Source organism: Taeniopygia guttata, chromosome 1A (genome assembly GCF_048771995.1).
Source record: "Taeniopygia guttata chromosome 1A, bTaeGut7.mat, whole genome shotgun sequence".
NCBI lineage: Eukaryota > Metazoa > Chordata > Aves > Passeriformes > Estrildidae > Taeniopygia > Taeniopygia guttata.
The window spans coordinates 45,270,628-45,291,627 of NC_133025.1; the positions used below are offsets into that span (position 1 = coordinate 45,270,628).

At 35.9% G+C, this 21,000-nt stretch overlaps 1 protein-coding gene across 16 annotated transcripts in view; it reads right to left on the reverse strand.

Moving 5' to 3' along the window:
* The window catches only part of ANKS1B (ankyrin repeat and sterile alpha motif domain containing 1B), a 404,826-nt gene that overhangs the window by 135,927 nt on the left and 247,899 nt on the right, over positions 1-21,000 (reverse strand). For all 16 annotated transcript variants that reach the window (XM_030262159.4, XM_072923255.1, XM_072923243.1 and 13 more), the window contains one exon: positions 15,590-15,742. In XM_030262159.4, coding sequence (XP_030118019.4) covers positions 15,590-15,742 — 153 coding nt within the window. The remainder of the gene's footprint in view (positions 1-15,589; positions 15,743-21,000) is intronic.

Consider the following 21,000-nt stretch of genomic DNA (forward strand, 5'->3'; position numbering starts at 1 on the left):
CTCAGGCATTTTGATACTGGGACTATTCTTTAATTTTTTTTTTTTTTTTGTGCATCACAATTTGAATAGAAATTACATCAGTAATTTCTATTGTAATTTCTCAAGTAAAAATCTAAGTAGAGATTCAGAGCAATAATCATCTTATGGCACATAAAATGTCCATGATAGAGATCTCAGTACTCATGTAAAGGTCCCTTTAATTAACAGGGAAAAAATAGGTACCTTTAAGGCATGACTCATCTGATATAATTTAGGCATTTGCTTCAGGACTAGATGAATCACATGAGAGAAATGGCTGCACATCTTCAATGATTATAGCAAAAAGCTAGACATGTATATCCTATGACTGAGTTGTAAATATGAATTTTACTGATACAGTCAGAAATCGAAATTTTAGCCCTCCATTGTTCCTCCTTTTGCTAAAGTAGAACACAGTTTAGCATGTTCAATACAGGTCAAAGAAAATATTGATGATTCCATTCCAATTTCAAGTGATCACCTGGGTACATGAAATAAACTTTCAAGATTATTAAAAAAAATATTTAGGTATTTTAAAATTATGTTTATTATTATATTTATTTTTAATTTTTTGTAATAAATTTCAAAATTTTCTTTTCATAACTGTGACACAGTTATGAAAAAGAGTGTCTGCTTCTTAAGCCAATTTATTTTAGTAAAAATGAAATAATCTGGACAGCTACCAGTATATCCATGATTGCATACTGTAGGACCAATCATCACAAGGAAATTAAAAATTAACACATGCATAGGGAAAATATAGTTTTTTCTAATAATGCAATGTCTTGCTCCACTTCCACCCCCTTCATGAGTGGAATATGTAAAATAATTAATATAATGGGCACATGAAAGACACAGTTATGAATTTTGCCCAACAATGCCCTTTATAATAATATAGTATTATTTGCCCTATATGGTTATAGGCCTAATATATATTATAATTGCCCTATATAATAATTTAGTAAAGTTGTGCTGGGAACCCTTTTGAACTTCAATCATTTTGGTAATGGCTGATTAGAAGATGCACTTTAAAATATCAGTAATGTAACTGAGGGTTCTTTGCTTATCCATGAGGAGAGAAACTGGTTCTGTTAAAGCTCTCTGAGAATCCTGTTAGCCTTGCTTTTTATTGCTTATGCTGTAATACCATATGAAAACTGGCAAAAGAGAAGTCTTAAAAAATAAAAGCCAGGGAAGGGAGGCCATAAGTAAATTAAACATAACACAAGAAGCAGATTAGGATAAGTATGCATTGAATTATACCACCCTGTTAAATGATTGTGTAATTTTTTAAAAAATACTTCTTTCTATATAGCTTCACATGTCAACTGAACAAGTCACAGTATCCTACCACCAGAGACACTTGAGTGCACACATTTTAAACATTCCTAAGAGCCTCATGGCAAAGCAATGCACGGAACAAACATGTTGGGTTCCTAAAGTATCAGTAGGTTTCATAAGGAAATACAGAAGAATTAATTCCAAGTTTGCAGCTGCTGGCAAGACCGCTTTGGTGAAAGCACCAAAGGTATAAGACCTCCAGATACATCCCAGAATGTCTATTGCACTGACTGGTGTTTGCTCTTTCTGTACCAGGACTACTTACTCTTGACATGTCAGCTAAACTGAATTAGGAACTCAGATGGGAAACTCATGGTGAGAGCAAATAAAGTTCTGAAATGTTTTAGTGGGAAACTACCCTTGAGATAAAAAAGATTAAGCAGAAAACAAAATGAACAATGAAAATAGATTTCCCACAGTATTTTTCAAAGCCAAGTGTCAGCTAGCTACTAAAATAAATAAAACATGCTACTATTTATTATTATTTTACTAGTTGTGGGTAAAAACTAACTGTGGGTATTGTCACTAACACTCATCTCTTACAATTCATTAAAAGATTTTTTATAAAGAGATAGCTCTGTTGATAGATACTTGGGAAAGGTTTTGGGATTTTGTTCCTTATTTTTGTTTGTTTTTAATTTTTTTTTTACTTGCAAGACATTAGGAGGACATGATGAAGACTAAGTCCAAATACAAGCTTTCACATATTCAGAATTATTTGTGTTGTGATTCTGATGGCAATTTTCTGCTTACCAGTAAACACGTTTCTGACTCTGCTATTCATTTAAACTTACCTTGACATTTTCCCATTAGAAAATTTATATTTCAGAGTCTCTGAGTCTATTTAGTATCTTGATAATTGCTACATGCACAGTCAAACAAAATAGGTGAGTTTCAGGACCAAAGAAATTCTTCATTTTCCTCTTAATTGGTCTGTGCTTTATTATCAGCAGTATCTTCCTTGACTCCTTGTAGAAAAATGCAGTAGCTAATTCCATACTTACATGGAAAAAAATAGTTATGTTAACACAAACAAATAGGATGCTAAAATGCTGATGCTTATGGAAATATAACAAATTTTCAGCAATAAACACAAAATCTCAGCCATTTTGCTTAACAGCACCTCCTGCAAAACAGTGAGTGGGTTTTATCCTTGACACATTGGAATAATCTGTGTTAAATCCCTGGGGAAATGCAAAGAAAATAGCAGTCATATTGCTTCTCTGCCTTATCTGAATTCCAATGTCCACTAGAAATCTTATGGAGAAAAGCTGAAGTACACATCAAAGAAAAATATTCTGCCGAGAACTTCAGCTTAAATGAAAAATCTCCAAAGAATCTTTTATAAACTTTTAAACTCTTTCTCATATCAAGGCATTCTTGATACAAATCTCCTTACCTGAAACACTATCCGATGTTTTATTTCTTCTTTAATATATGACATGTGGTCATCTTTCACATTTTCTGTAAATCATGATTTTCATATCCATAGTAATGCTTATTAATAACACCATAAAAATACTTAAAGGAAGTATAATTTTTTATCATATTTTAGAGGGTGTTCTAGGACCTTGCTGTCAAACTTTGATGTTGAATCTCTGATGTAAAGGGTCAGCAAGCTGATTTGACTAAAGAAAAACAGAAAACCCAATTGTGAGAGTAATTTTGAATATCTGAAACTCTCTATGTATCTGTGTAGTCATTTGCTCCCATTCTAAAAAGACATAAAATAAGGACTGTCATCTTTTTTTCTGTTTTATATGACACTTAGATACTCTTTTTGTTTCTTCAAAATACATTTCTAGTCATTTTTGCTAAGCCCATTAGCTTCTAATGGCACTTGTTTCTGACTCTTGACATCTCATCCTTGCATATATTTCATTTACTACTAACTCTCCTCAGTTCTCAGCTTCTTCTTTCCCATGCTTCAGTTCTAGCCAATTTCTAAAGCCAACCACTCCATATGCTTAGAGGCATATTAGACTTCTGTCATTTTTTTTTCTCACATTGTCACATCTTATGCCTCTGATTCCCAGAGAGCCAGAAATTACCAAAAAAAAAAAAAAAAAAAAAAGTTCACAGATCAGAGCAGATAACCTAAAATAATGACTTTTTTTTGGTGGATGTCATGTACTGTATAATTTGCTACCAAAAGCAGTTGAGATAAATTATTTCTGCTTGCAAATTGTTGCTCAGCTTCAACTAAAGAAGCAGCAAAGATCTATCACTTCTCTTTAATAATGTAAATTTATGAACTAGCCTGGTGTTTTGCCATCCATTCTCCTCAGCTATGGCTTTGATGCTTATCTGTTGCTTATATAAATCTTACATAAATTTAACTTATAAAGCAGGAAGCACAAAATACCTTACATTTGGTTATGTTCACTGAAAACAGAGTAGAACCATATTGTGTGTGGGAACACAAATGTTTTAAATACTTAGCTCTGCATAATTTTTCTTCTTGTGCTTTATGTGTGCACATGAGTGCATATGCATTTCTTTGTGGCTTACTGGAGGGGAAAGTATTTTATAGAAAGTCATTATGACTGTCTTTTCTGTTTTCAAGTAGATCATGCATGTAGAATGGGAAAAAATCCTTAGATGATAGAGACTGAAAGACAGTCATTAGCAGATCATCTGCAACCACTAAATAGAATTATTATTGAATGTATTATTTTAAAGGGTAGCATGAAGTCCAGACTCTGAGAAAATCAGGATGGTCAGGTGCTTGGTTGATGCCTCAAGAGTGACAAAAAATGCCATTTGGAAAACTCATATATGTCTTTCTTTTATTGATTATTGTTGTGCTCATACAGCCTGATTAGCTCAGACAGGTTCTGATCCAGCTTTTAATATGTGAAGAAAAGAATAACTAAGGTCTAATTATATTTTTTCCAGTAGCTTCTGTCATTAGTGCATCTGAATCAGGCACTTAGTTCATAGATTAAAAAAGCACAGATAAAGCATTCTAATATATTTTGAAACTGATTTTCTGTTTTGAAGCCCAGAAAACTAGAAAGCTTTCTAATTTCCTATTAACAGACTCACAGACTTGCAACAGCTATGTTGTAATTCATTATCTGAATAACATTTTGAATATCATTGCACAAAAAACCCAAGTTTAACTGCATTTTCTGAAATTATTTTTCATATTATTGAAATGCATTCAAATCCATACACATACTGCTTTAGGATGAGTACAGCATTTTCAAGATATCTACGTGGTACGAAGAGTAATCTTTAAAATAAGCAATGAGTAAGAAAGTACAATCTGAGGCAGGAATCTAAATCAGGAGTTAAATGTACATAACCTTGCAAGGTCTTGATCATTATGAAAGGGATCACAGGTACCTGCCAATAACTATTTCAAGGATGTAAACATTTGGGCCAATGTGTTATTTACATCTATAGAAAATTCATAACTGGAGAAAATAGTATTTAATTTTGAAATAATACAGACTGAATATGACAGGTTTCTTGGCGCCAACAGCTATTAGAATTGTGCATTGCCCTTTATGGAAAGTGACTGAAACCTTATTCCTTTGAAAGTTGAAAACAGTGAAAGACAAAAATCCTTGAAGATGACTTTAAGGACAGCCTACCCTGTTGGCTATAGGCTGCAACAGAACCTTTTACATTTGAGTAAATACTTCCTTTCCCCTCAACTTTAATATTTTGAAAAAATTTTACCTTACTTCTATTAATAATCTTGGTATAATACTTTCCAGTCTTTTTTGAAATCCAGGGCTGTTTCTGTATGATACAAATGCAGTGGACTGCAGAGATATCCAAAGTAGCTCTGAACAATATGAGACAGGAGAATCAAGCAAAAGACTTAGGGTAAGGCTGCTATCCTAATTCTGGAACATTAATCACACTGATAGGTCTATATGGCACAGCACTGCATTGGCTCTCACACCTGAGAACGTTAACAAAATCTGCCATAGAGGGAAAACATTTCAAAAATATTTCTGTTCTTCAACATCTTTATAGTTAAAATGACTGCCATTCAGTCCTCTCTACCTTCAGCTATTGAAATTAGTTGCAAACAGAAGACAAATCATGCTAGCCAAGATCTGATACACTTGGGAATTTTAACTGGAAATATCAACCCCTCACAATATTCTATAGAGCAATGCAGAAGCAGAAAAAAACTAGATTTAAGAAGATTTTAAAGAATAATTATTTCTCTTTTGCACACTACTGAACAGAGTATTCTTTGAAAAGCACCAAAATAGTACTGCAGTCCTTAAAAAAAAATTATGTAATAAATTCTGCAGCTTTATTTCTTTCAGAAAGGGGATATTTCTTTATGATTTTTATCTCTGCAAATTGCTTCAAAGTAAAAGCAGAAGTAATAGTTTGAAACATTAACACAATTATGTTCTTGTTTGTTTTTATGTATCATTACCTTCAAGTATTTTGTACTGACCTTCAATCAACACTATCTGTTTTAAAATGCCTTAAGCTAAAACTATGAGAGGTAGATTTTGTGGGCAAAAAATGCAAACATTTGAAAGAAACAATTTATTCCAGCTCAAATATCACAAATACTGTCTACAAAATAAAATACCCATAATGAAATTAACAGCACCTATCTTTTACTACAATCAAAATTCTTGCTGTAGTGAAGGATGCTAGCCTAAGCCTGCACAATTCAGAGGTCAAATTCAAAAGATGATATGCATAAAATTTCTAAATTAATATCAGCTTGATCTGAAAAGGGACATTATTTTAAAATGGAAATCCAACTTCCTTGCTGGCTCATCAACACTTAAAAGGTTAAGCTGGTAAAATATAATTCTTTATTCAGGCCTTTTCTAAGCTCCTGAAGGCAGAACAAGTTGTTGCCTAGGACAACAAAATATTTAGTGACTGTATTTTGTCTGTTTTTGTAGAGAACTTGCAGGCTGGCAGAAGAGGTTATTTTCCAGAGGTTTTATAGGAAATAAGAAGTCTATTGTACTCTCTGGAAAGAAGATCACATTCTCAAACTTGAAATACAAACCTTCTGATAGAACACCGAGATTTTAGACTGAAAATCAAATGATAAGGCAATTTATTTGTTCCCTGAATGGAGAGAGATTTTGTTAGGGTACTTCAGAGACAGTGCTCTCTCTGGCAATAGGTAGAGCAGGTTGCTTTATAATGCAAGATAATTTTTTTTTTAATAAATCAATCATTTGTGCTACCTTGTGTGTTACAGGACAAGAAAATGATCCCGCAGATGGAACACAATAGGTGCTAAAATTGCTCAGCTTTGATTATTAGTGCTAAAAATGACTGCCAATCACTACCTGATTATAATTTGTTTTGAAGAGAGTGTGGGGGAAGAGAAGGAATGAAATAAAAGAGAAAAGGAGGGGGGGTTCTGATTTTAAAAATTCAAAAGCAAATGTTTGCTTCAGAAAGGAGGGAAAAGCAATTGTATCTGCAAATTTTAATGGCTAGATTTACGAATAAAACATGGTGGTTTTAATATCACTTTTTAATCAGAAAACAGTATTTTTTGTTATTGCTATAATGTAAGGAAAGAATAGAATCAGGAAAATTATTTTGAAGTATTTATATAATGTCTTCTATGTAAATAACTTGTAGTACAAAATGACATTAGGTGGATTAGAAAAGAATCATTATGCTACCAAATAAATAAATAAATGTCATGATATTGTTCAAATTCCTTCCTTCCTTCCTTCCTTCCTTCCTTCCTTCCTTCCTTCCTTCCTTCCTTCCTTCCTTCCTTCCTTCCTTCCTTCCTTCCTTCCTTCCTTCCTTCCTTCCTTCCTTCCTTCCTTCCTTCCTTCCTTCCTTCCTTCCTTCCTTCCTTCCTTCCTTCCCTTCCTCCCTTCCTCCCTTCCTCCCTTCCTCCCTTCCTCCCTTCCTCCCTTCCTCCCTCCCTCCCTCCCTCCCTCCCTCCCTCCCTTCCTTCCTTCCTTCCTCCCTCCCTCCCTCCCTCCCTCCCTCCCTCCCTCCCTCCCTCCCTCCCTCCCTCCTTCTCCCATTGCTCTGAAGTCTGAGCATAGCCATGATCTGGAGCAGGAGTGGGAAGAGGTAAACACGAGATGTTTAAAGGAGTTGCCATGGTTTATGTAATCTCAAGCTCTTTTGCAAGTAACAGTATAGAGGAAAGAGAATTATGTATTTTAAAAGTATTTTCTTTAGTGTGCGGAACAGATGGAAGCTTGCACATCAAATGACTCCAAGGCTGTAGGATCACTACCTATGCAAAATGTTACATGCAGACACTGTACAGTAGAGTTAAACATGTTACCAAGTTTATGTTGCCAAGTTTAATACTGTCACATGGATTTGTTGAGGATACAGAGCTTCCAATGAGATTTCTAGAGACAGCCACTGCAATACTACAACATAACAACAGTTTCTAAATTATAAGTAACATCCACAGTAACTTAGGAACTGAATAATGGAGACATTATCAGCATTCAGAACAGAAAGAGTCTGACTGCAGAAAGAATAATTTTCAAATGCAAGATCCAAAGGAACAAATTTAGTACATGATTGCAATTGGTATATATTTACTTATTGCAAAAGAAACAGATATGCATTATTAAAACTACTTTGATGCCTCTGTGGATGCCCTGGATAAAGGAAATCTACATAACCCCAGTATACAGAAAAAAATGCTATTTGTATAATATTGCATGGCTTTTTTGGTACATTTAATGAACCTACTGATCCAGTGTCAAAGGTAAATAGAGTAATTTAGAGTTTTATCCTTTGTATTTGAAACCATAGTGGTTAGCAGATATGAATGTAATCCAATTTACAGCATTGTCCTACTAATGCAGGAGCAACTGAACAAATCCATTTATATCTTACCTTATGAAGAAGTTATGCATCATGATGAAAGCTATTCAGTTCCATACTTATCTTCAGACTTTGATATGAAAACCACAAACAACTCTTCTGTTGTCAAAAGAATGCTTAATATTTGGTCCTATATAATTAATTATATTTATTATCCTAATCAATATAATTAGGATAGCTTTGCAAATTAACCCAAAGAATTTGAATAGATACTGAAATTTTCATTCATATTTCCTTAAATAAACCAAGGTTGTCCATTACCCATTTCAAAATTGTAGTTACTTAATACAAAACCCACCATAAATGTGGAAGAAAATTTATTCATGCATCTTATACATAGATGCATAGATGCACTCTACTAATGAGTGAGAAGACCCAAAGTTCAGTCTGCCTGGCAGAGAATTTTAAAGATTCACATTAAAATTTCAAAGGCTAGAAGTATCTGTTCCTTAGTAAAAGAGGAACTCTTAGTAAAAGAGTTCCTTTGTTTTTGCAGTATATCAGACATTGTTTTTGCAGTATATCAGACATTCTTCAGTGTATCAGAATTTTATGCTACTTAGAAACTTTGAAATAGAAGACTTTTAGTTTTGCACTACTACATCATTATGATTGTGTCTAAAGAAGTATTGGCTCACACAAATTAACTGCAAGAACTTAGTCAAGTACCCTAGTAATATGCTTCCAAATGTTTGTAAAGAGTGAACAAAGAAAAAGTCATACAGACAACTTTCTACACCCCACAACTCTAGAAATATTTTTAATAACAAAATACCTAATAACTTGAGATCCTACAGCCTACTGCTAGTGCAGCCTCATGGTCTTGAAAGCTCTTCTGACCAACAAAATTGTTGATGCCATTTAGAAAGCAGCTACAGGAAGAGCTATGAACATGTTTATCAATCAACAGTGTCTCTGGGAGATCAGAAAGGACTGTGACTCTAAACACTCTTTTCAGTGATATGAAATTTAGCAGGAGGCTCTGAAGCAGAGAGGAAAAGGAACAGGAATTGTAATTCTGGAGCTGCGATGTCTCAGAGTATGTTCTGTTCCTCTCCCAAAACTGTCTCTGCAGAGTGGCACACTCAGGAAATTAACAACAAAAGAAGAGTCACAGAGTAATTTGAAGGATGGCCTTCCTAAAAAAAGACATATTTTCATGCTAGATAGCATGGGAAATACAGCTGTCAAGTGAGCACTGTACAAAATCCATCAATTTGGTGTGTACTACCCAAACTGTGATGTTACTATCTGCTTTGCTGGAGTAGATGAAAAGGCTGCTAAGTGATGCACTAACCTGATCAAGTTATCTGAATGCACTAAGTGCAGTATGTTTAAGTTCTTTAAGCACAGACTATATGTGGCATAGAAAGATACAGATATATGTGACCACAAAGATACAGAACAAGGATTTCTGGATGTCTGAAATTACCAAATGATGTAAGACTCTTTGGTTTGCAAATGAGACCATTGACAGATGAAATGATAGAAGTGTGTAAAAAGAATCACAGCACAGAAAAGATAAATAGAGAAGGAATTCAAAGATGAATTTGTTGAGCTACTAGCAACAATGTGGGATTCTTCCCTTAAAAACTTGTTAGCTGAGGACTGGGAAGTCACAAAATTGATGTCAGTTTTTGAGAATAGTTTCATGGAAAATCCATGGCAATACTGGCCCCTACATCTCTCCCAGATGAAATAGTAGGAATTTAAAAATGCATACTAATGATGCACACATGAATAAAGACAACCAAGAAGAGTTGTTGTGATTGCATGTAAGGATGCCTCATATCTCAGGAACCTACTGGTGTTCCTTGAAGCAGTCAAAATCATATAGTGAAGGTTAACAATTTGCTTGATCTACTTGTTTGCCTGAATTTCTAAAGCCTTTTGATGAAGCCACTCTTAAAACCCTTTTGCAAAAAATACCCCAAAAGCCACAAAAAAGCAGTCATGACATTAAGCCATAAGAAGAGGTTCTTTCATGGAGAAATAGCTGTTTAAACCAGGAAACTGCAGGAGAAATTGCAGTTTTTCAAGGTGGAAGGTTTCTAGTGAATTCCTCCAGAGATCTGTGAAATGAACCTTGGCAGCTCAATATATTTATTCATTCTATAGGGAAGAAGACTAGCAGTAAGATCACAAAACTTGATGATGATAGGAACTTATTCAAGATTAAAAAGTCAAGAACCAGTTGGGGCCAATTCCAGAAGTCCTAGAGCTCAAAACTATTTATTTAAGAATACAATGCAAATAATTAATAATATGCTTGTTCATAATATACTTGTTACATAGCCTTCCCTGGTCCTCTATTTATGGTGACTTTTATAGACACCACAGTGGGTTAGGTAGACCCACTGATCAGCTTCACTATGGCTGCTGTTAGGCTCTTTCATTCCTACAGTAAAAATATCATGAGCTTCAATAATCATAAGCCCACTTTAAACAAAACTAGAGTCACTTTTCCACACAGTATAAAATTCAATTAAATTGTGGGACTCATCAGTGATCTTGTGAAAGGTCCAAAGTATTTAGCTATAAACTAATGGAAGACAGTCCTTGGCAATTAATTTCTCTCTCTGATATTTTTGCTCTGATCCTGAACAGCAGTCAGTATATCCTAAAAGAAACCATGAGTGCAATTTGAGAGAGATTTCCCAGGACATTTCCCAGAAAAGTTCAAAATCTGGACAGTAATTGAACTGTAGCATAAAGATTAATGTTACAGAAGAAAAAGACTGAATCATCTGTGTGAAAGAAGTATGTATGAGAAAAGAAGCTCAGAGTGCAAGATGAACTAATTGAGAAGAAATGTAAACCAGGCCACTTCCATGTAACCTTTCTCCCAGGAGTTCAGCTATCTGTGATTCCAGACCTACTTTCAGTACAGCGCAGCTGTGCAACTGTTCTCAGTTTCCTTCTGAGAAAATTGCTAGGGCGTGAGAGGGAGCTGTGAGAGAGTGCACAGACTGGAAGCATTCAAGATAAGAAAGGTAAAGGTGCAGATATAAGTAAGATTGTTGAGACAGGGAAAACTGGTACCTCAAGGATTTAAGGAACAACACTCATATGAAGAGGCATAAAATCCTAATGAGAAAAATGAAAGGGAAATCAGAAGATAGCATCTCAGCACTATCACAGATCAGCCTGTTCCAGTGAGCCCCAGAGGCCAGCTCTCCCCTTACCTGAGTGATGACTACTTGCCCATTATACTGAGTGACTCATTTGGTGGGGGCTGATTTAATGCCTAGTTCATTAGTCCTACAAAGTATTGTGTGTTACACGACAAATAATCTGCTTTCTGCTTTTAAGGTGTTTATATCTTGCCTGAAGAATCTCTATGGTAAAAGTTCCCTGAAGAGAGTGAGTCCCACAGGGGAAGGGTTACATAAGTAATCTAGAATAACAGACAAGGATAATATGATTAGTCATATAGAAGAGCATTTATACTTCAAAGCGCAGGTGCACAGGTGGGTTAGGGGATACATAGAACATGTTGGACATTTTTTTCAGCAGATGATACGTATTTCAGAAAAGTTCCTCAAAGCTACAGCATAAAATAAATTATATCTGAATTAGGATACAGAATCTGATCTCTCTAATGAGCCAAGAAACCTGGGAGACAAAAGCAGAAGTGTTGGGAAATCCTAATTTAGGAGAAGGCATTCTGACTACTTACAATCCCAGGATAAGAAAATAGAACAATGTTTCCCAGAAAGCAAATCACAGAAGGAGATGGATCTGGGAAAATTCTAAATTATCTAAATGAAAAATTAATTAGTGAAACAAAATCTAAATTTCCAAGTCTGACTTGTTGAAGAAGGACTGAGAATGCTGGTGGGAGCTTACAAAAAACATAAGTGAATAACTTTTAAAATTATTCTTCTGATTCAAATGCTTTTAGAAATTGCTCCTTGATTGCACTTGAAGAAACACATGCTCTATGTACACATAAAAGTTTGAAAGAAACTAGCATGTAAGTCAGAGATGACATTACCTTGCTGGAATAATTTTAAATAAGTTTTAGGAAGCTGAATAGTAAATTTGTTTCTTAATGCCAGAGAGCTGGCTGGGGAACCAGAAAAGCTGAGGGAAGATGGTCTTTCCCACCAGTGCCTCAGACATTCTCCTACCTGGTGCTCTTCTCACAGTAGTTTTAAATGTGCTTAACCTAGATGATAATTTACAAGAATAATAAAACTGTGTTGGAAATACAGTAAGAACTGTTCTTTTTAGGAAGACAAGAAGACTCAAAGTTCTGATCATTCCAACGTCCTATGGGAATAAAGGATAAATCACTAAGGATAACTTTAATCATAGAATCATTTAATTTGGAAAAGACCTTGAAGCTAACTGAGTTCCACCATAAACCTAACACTGTCAGGTCCCACTAAACCATATCTCTAAGTGTCACACCTACATGTCTGTAAAATATCCCCAGGGATGGTGACTCAACCCAGGTGACTTCCCTGGGCAGCCTGTGCCAGTGCTTGACAACTCTTTCATGTCAGTGAAGAATTTTTTCCTAATGTTCAATATGAGCCTTGAGGCCATTTCCTCGTATCCTATTGTTTGTTACTTGGGAGAAGAGACTGATCTCCACTTTGCTACAGCCTCCTTTCAGATAGGTGTAGAGTGAAATACTCTCCCCTAAGCCTCCTTTTTTCCAGGCTGAGCAAATCCAGCTCCCTCAGCCACCCTTCACAGGATGTGTGCTCCAGACCCTTCAAAACTGCTGCCCTTTTGAGATACACTTCAGCATCTCAACCTCCTTCTTTTAGTGAGGGATCCAAACAGAAGATATTATCTTTAGCACCAAACCTGTTTCTACCCCTCCAGGACCCATGGCTGATTTCCCAATAGCTAAGTGGAAAGAAGTGCCAAGTATGAACGAAGAGATTCCCCAAAGCAAGTTAGGTATGGCTTTCATATCAAGTTCAGTGGCTGAAACTGTTTAAAAAGCTGAAATGCAGAAGTTACCTTTTCTGTAGCCCTTGATATATTTTTATTGCATATTAGGCAAAACTATAATTTAAACTTCTTGTTCCATTTAAAACTTAAGCATCAAGAGCATCCAAACCAAGGGTACTCTGAAATATTTTTATCATATTTTTATGATTCTGAGTCTTTTTTTCTCTTGCTTTTCAAGTGTCTGAATTTTGACCTACTCAAGCGAAGAGTCCTGTTCCTGAGTTAGTGGCTTTGACCTTTATGCATTCTTTTATGAAAAACTTTCTGCAATAAGCTTTTCTTTGCCATCAACTGAAGAAGTGAGACCTTTGAAATCAATTTCAGATAGCAGGCCTGCTGGTTAGAGCTAAGTATCTCGTTCTGACAGACAGCACAATGATTCAAACCAATTTCTTGTCCATTTCTGAAAGATTCCCTTCAAATGAAAGAAAACAATAATAGCAAATGCCTTTCTAAGCTACAGATTTTCTCAGTGAATATAGTATCATTACACTGAGCTCCTACTGACTGGGGAGAATCAAATATGGCAGGACTAAACCAGTAATTCCTATAAGGCAAAACTGTTTTATTAATTCTGCTCTTGAACAATATAATTCAAACCTATCAGGTGGAAATATCTCTACAGATTCCTATATCTATCTATCTATATCTATATCTATATCTATATCTATATCTATGTCATCTATATCTATATCTATATCTATATAATCTATACATATATATATAATATATAATAATAATATTATCTCTATAGATTCCTATATCTATAGAAGTACTTATACAACTATTAAACAGCTTCTTCTTGCAACTCATGGCAAAGGGGGGTGTTTTCCCAAGAAGTACAGATGTTCAAATTGGACATAATGTTAAGCATTAAAGTTAGTGGGACATAGGGGTTTGGTTTATACTAGTTTTAAAGAAGTGTATTCCTGTTAACTTCATTGCAGGTACTCTCCTTTACATTAGTTTAAGCATGTTTGGAATCAAACCACAAACCTTTAATGACATTTTAATGATCCACTTGGGGGAGCTAAAGGGTAATTTGTTTCCAAATTGTTTGTGGCAAAATGGGATGCAAAATTACAGAAAACAACAAGAGCAGAATATTCTACTTTTTTCAACTCAGTGCTGATTGATGACCTATATTAGCTTCTGAGGCAAAGGGTCCCCACTTCTTATTAAAATTCCATCAATTTAGAGAAAAAATAATCCCAGTTATAACTAGCTTAGCAGTAGACATCCGTAATGCATCAATCATATGCTGACTTCAATTATGAACCTACAAGATACATTAAATGAGACAAAACACACGAGGCAGAGTTTGGCCCTTACACTACATTTTGCTGCTAGCTAACATCAACTGTGACAGCAAGAAAAGAAAATCTAACATTCAGTGGTTTTGTCTTCCAACTAATATGAAATAACACCTTGTATGTTTTTCTTTCTTTTGTTTAGATGCTGGTCTCAGGCCACAGCTGCCTGTGCCTTGTGCAGCAACAGGGCTTTGCACCATAGTTATGTTCTTTATTTCTCTAGCCTGGGACACAGTGGGAACTGTTGCCTAGCATATAACTACACCAGCTGCTTTATCTTATGCTTGATTGACTGTGGTTACTGGTAGCCTTTGGACTGCTCTGGCACTCCAGCACTAATCAGAGGCAGAGAAGTAACATCTGCTATACCTGAAGGAAGAGCAGAGCCTTTTGTGTGTGAAGAATCAATAACATATGATATCTGGCTTCTCTCTATGTAGAAGTTGCCCTAAAAGTTACCATAAACTGACATGACAGTTGATTTCAGAAGTCATAGCAAAGCTACAATCCTCAGTCTTTTATAAGAGAAAACAACTCACTTTCAGACACATAACTCACATGAAAATTCCTCTGGCAAAGCTGTACTGTCAATGTCTTCACTGTAACATTACAAACTTCACTATAACAGCGCAAACTTCTTCTCATTCCAAATTACCCTACAGTGCAGTTTACATTTAAGTTTATGCTTGCCTATATGTGGACATCTAATTAAACTGAGTCATGTAAATGAAGTTTCAAGTGAAAGTGATAATTAAAAAAAAACTGTGTTATTTTAGAATAACTTACTAACTATAAGGTTTCCTTATTTTATGTCTAATTCAGCTGGAGCTGTGTGCTTTGTAGCTACAAACTCCCAAAATATATTTTTAAATGTCATTCTGCCTCCTAAAGGCAAACAAAATCATGCTGATTGAATACCATGCTAAAGACAATGGCAAAGTAAATGGAAGCAAAGGGCACAGCCAACCCAGGTACAGGCATGAAATGTGTAGTCATTAAGAGCATTTGATGACTGCATTTGTGGTGCAAATTGCTTTTGTGCGTTCTCCTTGATGTACAAGGACAAGTACTATATAATGTATTTGGGAGGAACTGCTGCTATAAATTAATCAACTTACATTAATTAATTCAATCTCCCATATTTTTTTCACAAGGTCCATCGATGTATAGCCATTAATTAGAAAGGATTTGGTATAGTCACCCAGTTCAATGGAATCCAGCCATTCAGCTACAGAGGAGGGGTTGTAACCATCATGACCGATCTGCTTCATCTGAAAAACAAGGTGAGCAAAAATTACTGGTGATACCCATTAAACACTTTTCAAGACAGGAGTTACACGTGTTATTTTCTTTGGGTCAGTTATCTTCTTCTCTGATCAACAGTCTTTTAATGGTTAGTACAACATCAAACAATTTTGTGTTTAAGCAGTAATAGAACTCAGTTTTTGATGCGTCTTTTTCTTACAGAATCTTGCCTTTTACACCAGAGTACACCAGGACTGTAGCTGGAGTTCAATTCTTTCTAGACACGAGAGAATCCATAAGTGGGGAAGGCAAAAGGGTAAAAAAGACATTGATATCCTTACTGCCCAAAAATGTCAGATTTTCACCTCAGATTTTATAGAAGGTGAAGAAATTAGACTGAGAAATGGTTCTTTCGGTATCATACTGCAAATGAAATATATGGTCTTGGTTGTTTTATTCCTAATTTATCTTTTCTACCAGGCCATATGTTATTTTAGAACAGCTGAACCTGCACTATATTTTTCCATCCCAAGGGAAGGTTTTAAAAAAGTCTCTTTCCTCTACCTGCTCACATTTTTCATGGCATGGGAACTTAACATGTTTTAGATTGCTCACTGTCTGTTAAGTTGCCTAAGATAGGATAACTGAATCAGATATTATTGGAATGGAATTGACACAAAAAAGTACACAGAAGTGCACTACTTGCATCTATATAGAAACACAGCCACCTAATGTCATAAATCTTGTTTTCATAAAAAAATAAGAAATACCACTGGCATCTAATTTTTCTGAATTTTGTTAAGCTGACAGGAAGTAAAAGTTACAATTTCTCTTTCACAACCGCTTCTCAGTGACACAAGTGAAGACTTTCAAGATACTGATTAAAGCCATTAAAGATAAAACTTATAAAGCCTCTACCTGTGCAGTTTGTTACACCACATTGTTATAATAAATTTTAAAGTAATCTACAATAGTGGCGAAAATAAAGTAGAATGAGGTAGAAAAAATTATTAAGTGGTCTCGATTTTCAACAGTATTCTGCACATACTGTCTTTCTAAGGAAATGTAACTACTGCTAAGTTGATAATACACTGAACTGGTAAATTGTTAAGAAGATTTAGAGGGTTAGAAATCATGGTTTTGTATAACTTCTCCTGACTGTGCAGATGTGACTGCGAATAGTAAAAGACAATTTCCCATTTTTGCCTACTAATATATATTCCCACTTTATGAGAAACAATGGAAGTGTGACAGAAACAGAGTGCTTTGAGCTGAAACGTGAGAATATGAGACTATTCACGTTGCAGTGTGCCTGCATCACTCCTCTCTGGCATACTGATTTTAAAAAGGGTATGCTTAAATAGACACTTGTAAAGCCAGAACCCGATAAATGGAAGAAGAAAAATCTAGTATAGAGAAGATATGAACACAAGGAACAGGCCCACAGGGAACACACGAGTTTTGGAAAATATAAGGTATTTTTGTTTCCTTCCTCTAACAGAGAAAACTGAAGCACCATGAAAACAATTTTCAACTTATTCAGAAAGGGCACATTATGCATATTGTTTCTTGTGTTTCTTACTATTTGATCTTTGCATTTAATAGATTCTGATTTTAAAATGTTTTTTTTGGCCTCCCGATTTGAGAAAACCCACGCAGTCTGGTCCATACTTTTGCTAACCCATCAGCCTCTATGAAAAGTGAATACAATGTGGCAAGTTTCTAAATTCTCAATTCCCCCTGGAGATATCCATCAAAGAATTGTTAAAATTGATATTCTCTACAACAGAGTTGCAAAGGGCTGCAGGCAAGTAAACACAGGTGAACAATGCAATAAACAAGAGGTTGAGAACAACTGAAATGGATGTGACAATTTCAGTCTTCAGATTTGGTGCCAACAGACAAAACTGTTATTGGGTCACTCAGTAGCTTACATGAAAATACACTGGTCTGTTGTAGGGTAGCAGCTGATTCTGCAAGCTTTTTCCTTCTCCCAGATATTTGCTTATATTCAAAACCATGCTGCAGGTAGTGCAGCTGCATAGCCTTGGATCAGATCTGTGTGAGGAAGAGCAGTGAGAAGTCTGACCAGGCTTTAGCCAGACCCCACCTTTTGCAGGAGCTGCATCTGAACTCAGGTCCATGTCCTGACACTTGCCTGAATTATGCTGTAGTTATGTCTGTGCCCAGCCCTCATTTGTCCTTCCTCAACCACTGACTCACCCTCCAAGGTGAGTCCTGTCTTCATCCCTGTGAATGTCCTGTGGATTAGCCCTGGGATGTGGCTGTTCACAGTCACTGCCACAGTCCCTGCCCTACTCACCTTGTCCCAGTGCTCCCTGCCCACTGACACCTGAGCTCCCAGCCCACCTGCCCTGGCAGGACAGTTGCTACTATCACAAAAAAACTCAGAACTTGAATATTTACTAGTGGTTTCAGCACAAAAGCAGTATTTTGTTTTGTCATGAACACAGAAACACTCTCTTATCTAAAACAGGCTTTATAAAATGCATCTAGAATGAAAATTAATAAAATTTCAGTATCTGTCCTCTTGTACGGAAAGTCTCTTTCTGTTTTTAATAATATCAACTTTATTAACTGTCATACCTGAATGTTTTCCTTTCAAATACTTGCTGATAGACATACTGGTTATCCAGATGTGACAGTATCATTAATAGTATCTGCTTTTCATATAAAATGTTATTGAGTTTTTAAATAAAACCACTTTGAAATATCTGTCTGGAAGTGCTGCCCTTTTACTTTGTCAGAGATTCAGTTTAGTTGCATCTTACCCCAGTCTTCATTACCAGTATCTTAGACTGTATCTTCTATACTGCAATATTATCTTGGACTCCTCTCACAGATAATTTAAACTCCGTAGGCTTCATTGTTGATTGATATTTCTTGAAAGAAAAACTCCCTCCTACCTACTGAATGTTTTTAATGCAGATTTCAATCATTTTGCACCAGCTACAACACAAGCACCAGTGATGTCAAGCATCCAAGTAAGGTGCACACTGTTTGACTCAGATCAATGTAAAATTTCTGAGCTGCAAGTCATGACAGCGTTTCAAATATTAACTACTCATAAATAGGGCACTTATTGTTCTTCCACAGACACTACTACCAGTTCATTCAGTAGTTTAGAGAGCAATACCAGTGTCAGTTTTTTCACTGCAGAAGATTTTCATGTGCCAGCTGTGGAAAAGGCTAGGAATTGAAGCCCAAAAGATTTAGAGAAAAATAATTTTTAAGAAAATATGATTCAAAAAATTATGGAAGAAGATACAAACCACATGAGATTTCTCTCCTAGATCCTATTGATATACCATTAGTATCACTTCCTTTGAAATGAATAGAAAGCAGAAGCCAGAAAGAGTTGCTTCTCCTAATAAAATAACAATGTCAAGTAGTATCCTAATGGGTTGAGAAATCCCTCACAAGAGACCATTCATACGACAGACTTTTAAAAAAGTATATCACTGCTGTGTCAATAGAGCATTTTACATTAGGATAAAAGACACTTGAGTTTTTTGTCTCCGAAAGGTGGCCAAACAAACACAAATAGAGCATCAAGCATCAAGTAATCACATATGCACTAGAAAAATCAAGGTAAATTCAGTAGCATGGACTGCCACCAGTTTTCTCTGATCTTCACAGACAGATAGCGAATTAATACTATGTTTTCTAAAGGTAGTATCGCTATCTAGGGGAGCTTAGTGTGTGTATCAAAATCAAGCTTTTTATGTTCTGTAAAAGGAGGATGAGATTACTTGACTTTCACAGCTTTTTAAATGGTGGCTATAATTACTGTGAATTTATGCTTGTGCTCATTTGGAAGAAAGACCTTTTTAGCAAGCATATAATGCTTTCTTTTACGCTGCTGGCCCATTCAAGAGCTTTAAGCAGCATTTTTGGGAACTTATATGAAACTATCAGCTACCTAGCTAAGAAATTTTAGGTGATTGTAATGGGGGCTATATCAGCTCTTTTTTTGTTTCCTGTCTTTGTCAGTTGTCTGTTACATATTGTGTACTTCACAAACGTGGTCAGTTGGAGTGATGTTGTTGGAAGACGAGATCCTTCCTCCTCTGGAGCATTGAAAGAAAAGGCTCAGAAGAGTGACAGCTCTGAAGCCCAGAGAGCCTGGCTGGAACAGGGGCACCAAATGGAGCTGGTGCCTACAGTGCCTTGGCAGTAATTGAGCCTGCAGTCAGGGGCAGAGGGGCAGCTTTCACAGGGGATGGGCACAAATGACAAAGGACCTGAGAGGATTTGCATGTACTGCTGGTAGAAAGGCACTGAGTGAAACAGCATCTGCCTGCAAAGACACAGCAGGTGAGGAAGAATTCTATATAAACTTATCGGGTTTCTATTTCATCTAGCCTGTCATATATTTTAAAAGTTAACTATTCAAGCTTCTGTTCTATTAATGTTTGACTTTACACTAATCAAAAGCCTTCTGTCTTCTTGTGGAGCTTGCCAGAAAAAGACAGTACAGGCACATTCACAGCACAGCAATGCTTGATTCAGGATCTTGCCTCAAAGAAAGGCCCTGAGTTCAGCACCTCTTACCTAAGATTGTCAGAATTGCCGTAGCCATCCTTTCCATGTTTTTTTTCAGTTGGAATCTGTCTTCGAAATTTAATGGAAAATAGGTGAATACCCAGGGGCTTTTGTGTTTGTTTTTTTCTCTTTTCTGGAGAAATGGAAACAGTTCCACATCCAGAAGAAAGAAACCTCCCAGTTCTTCATCAGATACAATATGTGGGACAAGGGAAGAACAATTGTCATTCAGTGATAATGTGTGCAACAGCTCAGACATATCCATTGCATAAAATGTAATCTTAAGAAGATCTAAAGATGAAATTTGTGGACTAAGTGGAAGATATTACCTTTGATCTCATGAAAAAGTTTAAGTCTTTCAGGTTGCCATCCTAGTCTTGTTACCAAAAAAAGGGGATAGCACTTCCTCTCATGTAGCATATTTCCTTGCCTGCTGACTATTCTCAGAGCAGCCAGTAGATATTGTGGAGCCAATCACAAATAAGAAAGTATAAATGAAGCAGGAAGGTAAGTAAGATATCCTGTATGGCAACAGTGGCAGGACCAGCAGAATGCTATTGTTATCTACATGATACAAATAAATGTCAGCGTGTCATGTCTAGATTGGCTCTCTGGTAGGCTCAGATAAGAAGGAAAATGCTTGTGATACTGCTTTGATCAGCAGTTTTGAAGCACATGCCTGGAGAGGACATTTAGTCTGTGGGACCAGTCTGAAGTT